This window comes from Diorhabda sublineata, chromosome 8 (assembly GCF_026230105.1).
Source record: "Diorhabda sublineata isolate icDioSubl1.1 chromosome 8, icDioSubl1.1, whole genome shotgun sequence".
Lineage (NCBI taxonomy): Eukaryota > Metazoa > Arthropoda > Insecta > Coleoptera > Chrysomelidae > Diorhabda > Diorhabda sublineata.
The window spans coordinates 2,772,495-2,787,035 of NC_079481.1; the positions used below are offsets into that span (position 1 = coordinate 2,772,495).

A 14,541-nucleotide genomic window follows, 5' to 3' on the forward strand; every position below is an offset into this window, starting at 1 on the left:
TTCAATTATATCAAAAAAAAATGTATTCTTTTTTTTACAACTGAACTAGTTAACTAATATTTTAATAAGGACACTAAAAAACTTTTGTCAACAAATAAGTGTAGTGAAATTATTTAGAAATATACAAAACCTCATTTAGATTGATATTTATTTTAATCTCAATACTATAGTTCCAATCAACTATTCCCCAATTAAATTATTACGGCACTTTCAAATAGTTTATTCAATAATTGTGACAGAAGCAGAGATTTGTTCATATCTTATATATTTATGGTTCGCATTCTGAATTCTGGTGAACGTAATCATGTTCGTGTTGACTATTTTATTTCAAAAGGTTCCAAGGTTGTAACTAAATTCTTCTACTTTTTCTGTGGTTTTAACTAACCTACTTCTGTCTGTATTGAAGTTGTACTTGTTTTATATACTATTAAAATAATGGTTGTTAATACATTTTTTACTAAATAAAGTGATACAATTAAGAGCACTGAAATACATGAAAGGTTATTAACAAAGAAATGGACGTCCAAAATGTTAAACAAGAAATAGATAACCACGATGATTTCCTGTTAAATATCGATATAAAAAAAGACTTAATTGACGAAGTATCTACAATAGAAATTCAATATACAAATGAACAAATAAATGGAATTCATTCAATCAAACAAGAAATCAACGATGACTTAAATACAAATAAAATATTTGATAATAATGAGGATGTAACTAATAAACGAAAAAGGAAAATTTCGAGTACTCAATTCATACCAAACAAACCGGGATATTCGAAAGCAGCACATAGAAAGGAAATTAAATCTAAAGGTTAGTTGAACTGAATTATGACTGCTCCAGTGTTACATATAAGTCTTTAGTATATTTTTCATTCAATAATAATGAGGAAGATGAAACTACATTTGCTTTAGTTTCCATTTTTTGTAGAATACTAAAATATTTCTTTATCAATTAAAAACTAATATCTAGAGAGATTATAAATTTAATCGAATCTTTAACAGTGTTATACATGGTATGGTTCAAAATATGTCTTATTTATTTCAAATTTCATGTTCTTAATTCCAATTCTCATTTTACTTTTTCATGCTACAACTTATTTGAAAATTTGTTTTTAACAGTTGTAGGGTTGATAAAATATGGAAAATATTTGCAGCCAAATGCTATGGGGTTAATGATATGTGTATATTGTGGGAATTTATACACGAAACAAGTAGAATTGTTATGCCACATAAAAATCAATCATTCTATAAAACTAAACAATTTTTATAATATGAAACTTCACCATAAAATTAGAAGTGGTACATGTATTATGGAAAATATTGATATAAAAGATGAAATTGAAATAATTGAACATGAATTGAAAGTGGAGCTGCAGGATACTACAAACCAGTTGGATGTTACTGATAATTTAAATTCAAGTCTACATAATGGTTCGAAATCCATTCAAATCAATTCAAATGTGGATTCACATACTTACACAAGGACAAAACCATTAAAATGTGACATTAATAGGAAACTTTCCTCTTATGAAAATAATTTGAATATACATATGAATACTCACATAGGAAATAAGCCATTCAAATGTGACATTTGTTTGAAAAATTTTGCACGTAAGGGAAACTTGAAGTCACATTTGCGTAGTCATACAAGAGAAAAGCCCTTCAAATGTGACATTTGCTTAAAACCATTTTTACAGAAACATGTTTTGAAGACACATTTGCTTAATCATACTGGAGAAAAACCATTTAAGTGTGATATTTGTTTCAAAACGTTTTCAGATAAGAATAATTTGAAGACACATTTGCGTAGTCATACAGGAGAAAAGCCATTCAAATGTGACATTTGTTTAAAAACTTTTTCCCATAAAGGTAACTTGAAGAAACATTTGAGTATCCATACAGGAGAAAAGCCATTCAAATGTGAATTTTGTTTCAAAACTTTTTCACAGTTAATTGAGTTGAAGGCACATTTTCGTAGTCATACAGGAGAAAAACCATTTCAGTGTGACATTTGTTTAAAAAATTTTTCACGTGAAGAAAACTTCAAGACACATTTGCGTGGTCATACGGGAGAAAAGCCATTCAAATGTGACATTTGTTTGAAAAATTTTGCACATAAGGGAAATTTGAAGTCACATTTGCGTGGTCATACAGGAGAAAAGCCATTCAAATGTGACATTTGTTTGAAAAATTTTGCACGTAAGGGAAACTTAAAGTCACATTTGCGTAGTCATACAGGAGAAAAGCCATTCAAATGTGACATTTGCTTAAAAACTTTTTCACAGAAACATGTTTTGAAGACACATTTGCGTAATCATACTGGAGAAAAACCATTTAAGTGTGACAATTGTTTCAAAACGTTTTCAGATAAGAATAATTTGAAGAAACATTTGCGTAGTCATACAGGAGAAAAATCATTTTAATGTAGGCTGGCCATAAAAACTTTGTTCAGAAACGGGACAGTAGATTATTTTTGCGGTTGAGGTGTAGGGTACAGGAAAGAACTCAAATGTGCCGGAAATTCCAACATTTCTTTTGCATTTAAATTTCAAAGCCTCTAACACATCATCATTTTTTGGATGTTTAATACAGGCCCAACCAAAAACTAAATAAAAATGTTTTGTAGTTCGGTATGTTTATACTAAACACTCATTATGTTTATGAAATTATTGAAACAAAATACAAAACAGGGATTAACAAAACTTCAAAACATCCTCCTACAAAATATTGTTTTCCTAATATAAAACAAATTCACTTCAATTAAATAGTTTGCTCTATCAACATGTATAACAGTGACAGTTCAATCAACATTTTCACTTGAGTGTCCTGTTTGTTGTGTAGTTTCTTTTTTTGTTCCAAAAGTGCTTCTGGGAACTGCTAATTCTTTTCAATACACTTTCGTTTTTTATAGGCGTTTTGACAAATTCACCACAAGAAGGATCGAAATTCACTCGGGTAACAAGGGACTTACCGTTTCGATTTTTAGACGAGATTTTTCAAATGACCAAATGTTATTCATCAGGAAAAATACACGTTCAACTAGAGCTCAGTCAACACTGAGGTTATTATAACAAAAAAACGAGGTATTACCTTACTTATAATTGGAAAAACTGACAAAAGTTACATGAATATTTTATATATGCAACGACCCGCCGATATATTTTGCTTAGTACTTAATATCTACGCTCCGTGTATGATGAGGTCATTGTTGCGTGGCGCCATCTACAAACCACGGTCCACACCCAAACACCTCGGCCACTGCAAAATAATCTTATTGATAGGATGGAATCTGTTTTTCTTTCAACACACACGGTTTTCTATTGAAAAAAATTACTTGATATTTGTTAAAACCCCCCCTTTCCGCCAAGTGAGATTTGGAAAGATTTAACTTTTGTAGAAGAAGAGATATTTGAACCGCCCGCCGTCGTCTGGCCTGTATTGCAGCAGCTTATAATTTAATGGAAGAACCTCTTTCTCGTCGATGGTGGCAGAGACAATTGTTTTTACGGCGTTATGAATATAGTGGCGATCGAATTAATTCTATACACTTGATAACTGGTCCCGTTCGGAACAGTTTCAGTGCAGATATTAAGAACAAACCTTTAGTTATAACTATTATTTTTATACTCGTAGTTTAGTTTCTTTTGAAAAAGATGTTTTAATTTTATAGTGAAATAAAACAAAATTGCAAAATAAGGCTTTGTGTTTACACATAAAGCACTTAGTACTATCACAAATCAGCCGTATCTGAATAATATTAATAAGTAGTGTAAACCACTGTATTATCTTGAATTATGACAGATTTCGTTAATTCAATTATATCAAATAAAAAAATGTATAATTACCCATTATTTGAATTAACTATGCTGTTTTTGCTTCCCCTGTATAGTTGCATTTTTTCAGATACGGAGTATTGTAGTTAGACCATCGATGTATCTTGATAAATAAAAATTTCTTCTTTTTTTACAACTGAACAAGTTAACTAATATTTCAATAAGGACCCTAAAAAAATATTTGTTTCTAACAGTCACTTCTTTAAACCAAATACTCCAACAACTGAAATTATTTAGAAATATACAAAACCTCATTTAGATTGATAATTATTTTAATCTCAATACTATAGTTCCAATCAATTACTCCTAAATTAAATTATTACTGCACTTTTAAATAGTTTTTTTAATAATTTTGACAGAAACTGAGATTTATTCATTTCTTATATATCTATGGTTCGTATTCTAATTCTGTTGAACGTAATCATGTTCGTGTTGAATATTTTCTTTCAAAAGGTTCTAAGGTTGTAACAGGGTTCTACTTTTTCTATGGTTTCAACTAACCTACTTTTGTCTGTATTGAAGTTGTATTTGTTTTATATATTATTTAAATAATGATTGTTAATACATTTTTTACTAATTAAAGTGATACAATTAAGAGCACGAAAATACATGAAAGGTTATTAACAAAGAAATGGACGTCCAAAATGTTAAACAAGAAATAGATAACCACGATGATTTCCTGTTAAATATCGATATAAAAAAAGACTTAATTGACGAAGTATCTACAATAAAAATTCAAAATACAAATGAACAAATAAATGAAATTCATTCAATCAAACAAGAAATCGACGATGACTTGAATACAAATAAAATATTTGATAACAATGTGGATGCAACTAATAAAACAAAAAGCAGCATTTCGATTACTCAATTCATACTAAATAAACCGGGATATTCGAAAGGTGCCCATAGAAAGGGAATTAAATCAAATGGTGAGTTGAACTGATTTATGACTGCTCCAGTGTTACATATAAGTCTTTGGTATATTTTCATTCAACAATAATGAGAAAGATGAAACTACATTTGCTTTCGTTTCCATTTTTTGTAGAATACTAAAATATTTCTTTATCAATTAAAAACTAATATCTAGAGAGATTATAAATGTAATCAAATCTTTAACAGTGTTATACATGGTATGGTTCAAAATATGTCTTATTTATTTCAAATTTCATGTTCTTAATTCCAATTCTCAATTTATATATGGCGATCATAATAATCTGCAATAGGTAGAAGATTTTATGTCTTTTATGATATTTATCTCTATCAGTTTATAAGTACATATAAAAACTTTCAGACATAAATAAATGAATAATTTTTATTATTGTCCATTAGAATTATTACAAAGCTCTGAACTCCAATGTCATAAGATCCTAGCAAGTTTTGTAATGCATGGACAAGTTATATGAGCTAGCTAAGAAGAATTACTGAATCAATCTACAGAGGGGAGGCAAGCAAAGATACTCCTGGAAAACTATAAAACCAATAATATTGACCCTTATCATCACAATATTTTCTGTGCTTCATGATATCTTCTTCTTTCAGTTGAAGAAGTATATATAAACATTTTGAACAGCTTTATAACACAAATAAATGAATAATTGTTATTGATTGGCTCTTGGAATTATCGCAAACTGGAGATTATCATCTCTGATAGCCAAGCAGCCATTAGAGCTCTGAGCTCCAATTACAGGAACAATCTACAGCACACTTTTTTTGTATTGTTTCTGTGATATTTTTAATGTGCTTTTTTTTAAATTATTGAGGTTCCTATTCCTGTTTCTAGACACAGACACACACTTAATTTCAAACTTCATTTTACTTTTTCATGCTACTATTTTTACCAATAATATACATATGTCTATAAATATTCTAATTATTTTAACAACTTATTTGAAAATATGTTTTTAACAGTTGTAGGGTTGATGAGAGATGGAAAATACTTGCAGCCAAATGCTATGGGGTTAATGATATGTGTATATTGTGGGAATTTATACACGAAACAAGTAGAATTGTTATGCCACATAACAATCAATCATTGTATAAAAGTAAACAATTTTTATAAGATAAAAATTCACCATAAAACTAAAAGTGATACATGTATTATGGAAAATGTTGATATAAAAGATGAAATTGAAGTAATTGAACATGAATTGAAAGTGGAGCTGAAGGACATTAAAAACCAGTTGGATGTTACCGATAATTTGAACTCAAGTGTAAATAAGGGTTTGAAATCAATTCAAAACAATTCATATATTCATTCACATACTTACACAATCCCAAAACCATTAAAATTTGATATCAGTAGGAAACTTTTCTCTTATGAAAATAATTTGAATATACATATGAATACTCACATAGGAAATAAGCCTTTTAAGTGTGATATTTGTTATAAAACTTTTTCACAGCACAGTGGTTTGAAGAGACATTTGCATAGTCATACAGGAGAAAAGCCATTCAAATGTGACATTTGTTTGAAACCATTTTCACGGAAACATGTTTTGAAGGAACATTTACGTAATCATACAGGAGAAAAGCCTTTCCAATGTGATATTTGTTTAAAAAGTTTTTCATATAAAGGTCACTTGAAGGTACATTTGCGTAGACATACAGGAGAAAAGCCATTCAAATGTGACATTTGTTTAAAAACTTTTTCCCATAAAGGTAACTTGAAGAAACATTTGCGCAGTCATACAGGAGAAAAGCCATTCAAATGTGAATTTTGTTTCAAAACTTTTTCACAGTCAATTGAGTTGAAGGCACATTTTCGTAGTCATACAGGAGAAAAGCCATTTCAGTGTGACATTTGTTTGAAAAATTTTTCACGTGAAGAAAACTTCAAGACCCATTTGCGTGGTCATACAGGAGAAAAGCCATTCAAATGTGACATTTGTTTGAAAAATTTTGCACGTAAAGGAAACTTGAAGTCACATTTGCGTAGTCATACAGGAGAAAAGCCATTCAAATGTGACATTTGTTTGAAAAATTTTTCAGATAGAAGTAATTTGAGGACACATATGCGCAGTCATACAGGAGAAAAGCCATTCAAATGTGAGATTTGTATGAAACAATTTTCATCAAAAATCAATTTGAAGACACATTTGAATATCCATACAGGAGAGAAGCCATTCAAATGTGATATTTGTTTGAAAACTTTTTCACATAAAGGTTACTTGAAGACACATTTGCGTGGTCATACAGGAGAAAAGCCATTCAAATGTGACATCTGCTTGAAACCATTTTTACAGAAACATGTTTTGAAGACACATTTGCGTAATCATACTGGAGAAAAACCATTTAAATGTGATATTTGTTTCAAAACGTTTTCAGATAGGAATAATTTGAAGAAACATTTGCGTAGGCATACAGGAGAAAAGCCATTTAAATGTGACATTTGTTTGAAACTATTTTCTCAGAAACATGTTTTGAAGACACATTTGCGTAATCATACAGGAGAAAAACCATTTAAATGTGATATTTGTTTGAAATCTTTTTCACATAAAGGTCACATGAAGACACATATGCGTAGTCATACAGGAGAAAAGCCATTCAAATGTGACATCTGTTTGAAACCATTTTCACATAAACATGTTTTAAAGACACATATGAATATCCATACAGGAGAAAAGCCATTCTAATGTGACATTTGTTCGGTAACTTATTCACAGATAAATAATTGATAGGGTAAACCACTCAATGATTGGCCTCCCAATCTAATAAGTGGATTTAAAGGCCCATTTTATTTCACCAACTGACATGATGTAAAATTGTTTGAAATGAGTGCTATTTTTACTTACTAGATAGTAAATTGTGTATAATTAATTGATCAGTTCTCTGGATGCGACAACCTAGTCATTGGCCTTCCTCTAGTCAACAATTGGCTCCCGTTTTTCTAGTTATTGGACACAGAAAGCAAGCGAGCAAGAAAAAATAAATTTGTGTTATTTTTTATGTAGAATAAACTCCATGCTCTGAGATACAAAAATAACATATAAGTAGGTATGTATATAGTTATATAATATATTTTCAAAAGTGGGTAGTTTAGAAACAAAACTTTTTTTAATTTATATTATTTGTAGGTAGGTATAATGTATAATCATTAGGATTTATTCAATAGAAAATTGGATCTAAATAAGAAACAATTATTTAAAAAAGATCTTTAAACGACTAAGGGTTGAATTGACAAATTAGTCTAAAACTGATGGAAGCAGTAAAACCTATTTGAACTACATGGTCATCACGAAATAACAAAAAAATCAATAAATAGCAGACCAAGATAGGTAATGGTCGTTTACCCCTACAAATATGATTTATTTCCATGGAAAATTCGTATCTCAGCCTATCTTCTGCACTGTCTTTCATTACTTGAGTAGGAAGTCCTTATAAAATTTGTTCTTGAGCTATGATGCTGACATCTGTTTCAGTAAGTTTAAATACAGTTTTTTGTTCATCAAGGCTCATTATTTCAAATTCTGCTCCAAAATCGTAATTAGATCCGGACTCTTCCCATTCTTCCTCTTCCTCTAAATCTGTGGAAGACTCTATTTTACGCCTTTTTGTTTTCTTTTTTATCTCTTCTTTTCTTTCCCTCTCTCTCCCCTTGCCAGAACTTTTTTTAATGGATTTGGTATTAACTGACCATCAACTACTGACTTTCTCTTTTCCTTTTTACGGTCATTACTGTTCTTCTCTTCTGTAGCTGCAGCCGGCTTTTGTTCATTTGGTGTGTTGGTACTCAAATTGCTTGGAGAATCCTTTGATTTATATAATTTTTTCTATGGGTGTTCTGGTGTTTTTCGATTAACGCTATTGGATGAACCTGTGACGTCCAAGACATTCTCAAAATCAGTGCTTGTCCATTCTTCTTATCCCCATTATTATTGCTTCTACCTTCATCAGTTTTTTTATTTCTGTAATTATCATTTTCGCCTTTTGGTACAAATTAAATAAGGACAAATGTTGTAAATCTCCACACCACTCAAGTATGGTGGCATTGAAGCTCTTGTGTCCTTAAAAATCTCAGTTCCTATTCATATTCATTTCAGGTGAGACTTTTATTTTGGGAGTCTCTCTCTACCACTTATATGCTCCAAGGTACCAAACCACATTTTCTAAAAACATTTTTTAGAATTTCCTTGGTGATTCGACTCCAGAATTTGATTTAACAAAGAACAAAAACCTTTTCCTTTCAAAATAGAATTTTCCAAGTGATGCACTGCACCATTCTTGCACTGCAAGTTTTCAGCCTTCTTTTAGTGTTCTAAAGATGGCAACGTTCATAGGTTGTATTAAGTGTGCCACGTTTGGACACAGTGGAACTAAAATATCAATACCTGGATCACCACAAAATTTGCTAGTGTAATAGGTGAGATGAGATGAGATGTATACCCGTAAATTTCAACTTTTTCTTGAAGAAGCCAAGGATAGAAAGTGTTGGTAACGTATTTATAAAATGTTGCGCGGTTCATCCGGTCCGACTATGATTTACCTATCGACCAGGAGCCGGGGACACTGTCAGATATGTCACGAGGTATTCCGTCTTCTTCTTCTTCAACGATTATTCCAACTCCTGCTGCTACTCGTTTCGGTATTTCGATGCTTCTTTTCCCTTTGAGCCTATCAATGTCAATTTCTAGTCGAGTTCGTGACCGCTTGGACCGACCTATTCCGAAACTGATCGTTGGATCTGTGAGCAGATAAATTCTATTTACGTCCGGCAGGTTGCTGATAACCCTCCTCCTTTACCCGGGCTTGGGACCGGCAGTGGCAGTCACCAGGCTACTCTATCCACCCAGCAACCAACCACAGGCGTAGTTGAGGTATTCTGTCATAATTGAAAACAACCATTGGTGGAGCTACTTTTCCAACAGCACTTGCAACCGTGTGAATCTGCATTTACTTTCTGGTGTACAATTTTTTGTTCCCTGCTAGCTAACACTTTATTTAAGGTAAAACGGCCAATTACTGAGTGGTTTACCCAAGATGTATAGATGGTTAAAATCCATTTAATTATGACATTTGTTTGAAACCCGTTTCTAATAAAGTAAATATGTGTAATCACAGGAAAGTAATCAATTTTTCACAATTATTAAACGCTTTTTTTACATATTGTTTGTTTTATTGTTTTCACATCATTTAATTTGGAAAGTTTGCCGTACTTGTGAAGCTGTAGATTCACCGTTACTTACCAGGTAATGTCTTAGAATTTTTCCATTTCACTCCTAGTGAAAACTCTAAAATGACGCTTAGCTGACCATAAGCATTGTGATTGGGCATGGTTGATAACATAATAGTCCGAGAGCTGCCTATATAAAAATTCTATGGATCAGATACACGAATCATTTTTGGGGTTGAACAATAAAGCCACAGGTCCAGAGGTCGACACCCCTGAAGTTGCTTGATTATGTCCGCAAGCAAAATTAGTGACATTGTGTATATAAATACATTCAAGCGATTGCTCATTTTCTATAAATGCAATTGAGTGATAAAAGTGAAGACTGTGCAGATAATTAATTTGTGACTTTGATAATTCGGATGCTGACAATATTTTTAAAAATGGCTTTAGTGCGAAAACTAACCACTACGGTAAAGGTTTGCGGTGTTCATATCTCGCGTTAGCCAATTACCACGTGCGCGTTCAACAACTCCGGTAAAAAATTTTTCTACTCGTTTGGCTGAAGGCACTATCACGGCCACCATTGAAGTGGCGGTTTCGAGACTTCTACACTGGAGTGTGAATACTCGGCGCCTCCAGTAGCAGCTCCTCACTCTTTCACGACCACCTCTTAGATGGGAATGAGAAATGAAATGTGCTTCGTGAACTTTTAAGTGAATAAGTTATTGAACTTAAAATTACCTATGATTTCATGCCAAAGGAACGCAGCTGTCGTACAATAAAAAACTTTATTTTAAATATTACGAACTCTATTAAAAAAAATCCTTTTATGTTTGGTCTTAGGTACATAATCGACCAACTATATAGTTTTACTACTTATTTTCTGTACTGGGAAATGTAATAAGTGAATAATAAAATATTTGAGTTATATAAGTAGTCTTAATAATAAAAATACGAATATAAGGAATAATAACACCAATCAAAGAAACACTAAATTGATTTGGAGTCAGACTGCAAACAAAACTGAGATTCGTTCAAATTCAGCACCTTGGTGAACGTAATCATGTTCGTGTTAACCATTTGTTCCAAAAGGTTCCAAGGTTGTAACAAAATTCCTATACTTCTGTGGTTTTAACTAACCTACATGTATTGAGGTTATACGTGTTTTATTATAGTAAAAATACATTTTTTTAATAATTTAATTGATATAATTAAGAACACGATAATACAGGAAAGGTTATTAACAGAGAAATGGATATCCAAAATCTTGAAGGAGAAATTGATATCGAGGATAATTCTGTGACAAGTATAGATATAAAACAAAAATTGATTGACGTAATATCTACAATAGAAATTCAAAATACAAATGAACAAATAAATGAAATTCACTCTATCAAACAAGAAATCAACGATGACTTCAATACAAATCAAATATTTGTGGATAAACCAAAAAGGAACATTTCGAATACTCAATTCATAGTAAACGGAGCGGGATATTCGAAAGCTGCCCATAGAAACGGAATTAAATTAAAAGGTGAGTTGAACTGATTTATGATTGCTCCCGTATTACATATAAGTCTTGAGAATATTTTTTAAGCAAGAATGGGGAGGAAGATGTAACTACATATGGTTTCATTTTTTTATTGCAGAATGCTAAATTATCTCATCAATTAAAAACTAACATCTGAAGAGATTTCAATCATAATTGAATCTTTAACAGTGTTATACATGTTAAGGTATAAAATATGTCTTATTTATTTCAAATTTCATGTTCTTAATTCCAATGATGGCTTTTAAATTTATATATGGGAATTTTAATAATCTGCAATAAGTATAATATTTTATGTTGATAATAATATCTTGGTCTATCATTTTAATAAGTATGTAAAAAAATTTAACAACTTTCTGACACAAATAATGAATAATTGCTATTATTGGCGCCTGGAATTATGACAAATAGATTATCATCTCGGATAGCCAAGCAGCCATTAGATCTCTGAGCTCCAATGTCATAAGGTTTGGTAAGGCCTGTACAAATTAAGTAAGCTATGTGAGAAGAATTAATGGAACAATCTACAGGGGTTGAGACAGTCAAAGAAAGTTACTCCTGGAAAAACTATAAAACTACATTTAATAGCCCTTATCATCATGATGTATAATTCTCACTGATCTACATGCACACTTCTTTTCTATTATTCCTGGATATTTTGATGTGATTTTTTCAAATTATTTAGGTTCCTTTCTTATTACTAGACACTATTGTATTAATTTCTAATTTCAGCTTAAATTTTGTTGCTACTATTTTTACCAATAAAATGCATAAGTCTATAAATATTTTGAATCTTTCAACTAATTATTTAAACATTTTCCTTTAACAGTTACAGGACTGATAAGAGATGGAAAACATTCGCAACCAAATTCTATGGGGTTAATGATATGTGTATATTGTGGGAATTTATATACAGAACAAGAAGAATTGTTATACCACTTGGCAATAAATCATTGTATAAAAGGATACAAATTTTCCAAAATTAGAAAGCACCATAAAAGTAAAAGTGATACATGTATTATGGAAAATATTGATATAAAAGATGAAATTGAAGTAATTGAACATGAATTGAAAGTGGAGCTGCAGGACACCATAAATCAGTTTGATCTTACTGATAATCTAAACTCAAGTTTACATAAGCATTTGAAATCAATTCAAACCAATTCAAACATGCATTTACATACTTACACAAGGACTAAACCATTCAAATGTGATATTGGTAGGAGCCTATTCTCTTATAAAAGTAATTCAAATATAAAAATGCATAATCACCCAGGAGAAAAGCCCTTCAAATGTGATATTTGTTCTAAAACCTTTTCACAGAAATATGTTTTGAAGACACATTTGCGTAATCATACTGGAGAAAAGCCATTCAAATGTGATATTTGTTTAAAATCATTTACAAGGAAAATTAATTTAAAAAAACATTTTCATAGTCATACAGCAGAAAAGCCGTTCAAATGTAACATTTGTTTGAAAAGTTTTTCAGATAGAAGTATTTTGAAGAGATATTTGTGTATCCATACAGTAGAAAAGCAATTCAAATGTGACATTTGTTTGAAAACGTTTTCACAGAAAAGTAAATTGAATAGGCATTTGCGTATCCATACAGGAGAAAAGCCTTTCAAATGTGAAATTTGTTTAAAAACTTTTTCAGATAAAAGTAATATAAAGAGACATTTGCGAAGTCATACAGGAGAAAGGCCATTCAAATGCTATATTTGTTTGAAACCATTTTCACAGAAAATTCTTTTGAAGACGCATTTGCATAGTCACACAGGAGAAAAACCATTCAAATGTGACGTTTGTTTCAAAACTTTTTCAGATAGAAGTAATTTGAAGAGACATTTGTATAATCATACAAGAGAAAAATCATTCAAATGTGAAATTTGTTCTAAAACTTTTTCACAGTTAAGTGATTTGAAGGCACATTTGCGCAGTCATACAGGAGAGAAGCCATTCAAATGCGAAGTTTGTTTTAAAACTTTTTTACGTAGGAATGGTTTGAAAATACATTCATATACTCATATGGGAGAAAAGCCATTCAAATGTGACATTTGTTTTAAAACTTTTCCACAGTCAAGTGATTTAAAAAAACATTTGCGTATCCATACAGGAGAAAAGCCATTCAAATGTGAAGTTTGTTTTAAAACTTTTTCATGTAGGAATGGTTTTAAAATACATTCGTATACTCATACGGGAGAAAAGCCATTCAAATGTGACATTTGTTTTAAAACTTTTCCACAGTCTTGTGATTTAAAGAAACATTTGCGTATCCATACAGGAGAAAAGCCATTCAAATGTGACATTTGTTTTAAAACTTTTCGGCAGTCAAGTGATTTGAAAAAACATTTGCGTATCCATACAGGAGAAAAGCCATTCAAATGTGATATTTGTTTGAAACCGTTTTCACGGAAAATTAATTTGACGACACACTTGTGTAGTACAGGAGAAAACATTTGCGAAAATGTACAAGAGAAAAACCATTGATGTGTGATAATTGTTACAAAAATTTATCTACAATCCTAATATGTGTTCATATTTGATTAGTGATACAATACACAATAAATTATGATATTTTTTTGAAACAATTTTCTTATTAAAGCTATTTAAAAGTAAATGTATGTATTCACACAGGAGAATAGCCATTCAACATACCTGTATACCTTCTCTTAAAATGACTGAAATTAAAAAACTATGGAATAAAAAAAGGCAAAATAATTAATTTTTTGATATCATTATTATGATATGAATCATTATTAAGGGCATTTTTTAAATTATTTCAACTCTCAACTACTTTCGTTTATTCATACTCACGTTAGTAGGTGCTACCGTGAGGTCACAATTTTTTCAACAGATTCTAAAGTAATTTTTTTGTCATTTGGGTCATTAAGGAACAAAAAAATGCTTAGATTTAACATTAAGAAAATATTTGTTGATTAAAAGATTGAACAAAAAATTGAAATGTCTCCTCTTAATATTATCATTAACAATTAACACCTTGACCTGTAACAAAAATTGAATTATAAAATTTATGACCTA

General features: G+C 30.7%; 2 protein-coding genes across 3 annotated transcripts; both read left to right on the forward strand.

Moving 5' to 3' along the window:
• The first annotated feature begins 284 nt into the window (after positions 1-284).
• LOC130447588 (gastrula zinc finger protein XlCGF57.1-like) lies at positions 285-3,863 on the forward strand. Of its 2 annotated transcripts, none has more exons than XM_056784477.1 (2): positions 285-816; positions 2,917-3,863. In XM_056784477.1, exons 1-2 carry the CDS (start codon positions 516-518, stop codon positions 3,063-3,065), a joined length of 450 nt encoding a protein of 149 aa, XP_056640455.1. In that variant the 5' UTR covers positions 285-515; the 3' UTR covers positions 3,066-3,863. The 2 variants fall into 2 exon arrangements, with proteins under 2 accessions (XP_056640455.1, XP_056640454.1); XM_056784476.1 differs by having other exon boundaries at positions 361-816; positions 1,125-3,863.
• Positions 3,864-4,317: 454 nt separating this feature from the next.
• Positions 4,318-13,989, forward strand: LOC130447838 (zinc finger protein 845-like). The gene is made up of 5 exons (XM_056784872.1): positions 4,318-4,770; positions 5,750-7,467; positions 8,881-8,929; positions 11,167-11,484; positions 12,329-13,989. The coding sequence occupies exons 1-5, from the start codon at positions 4,470-4,472 to the stop codon at positions 13,987-13,989; spliced, it is 4,047 nt and encodes a 1,348-aa protein (XP_056640850.1). The 5' UTR covers positions 4,318-4,469.
• The last annotated feature ends 552 nt before the right edge of the window (positions 13,990-14,541 follow it).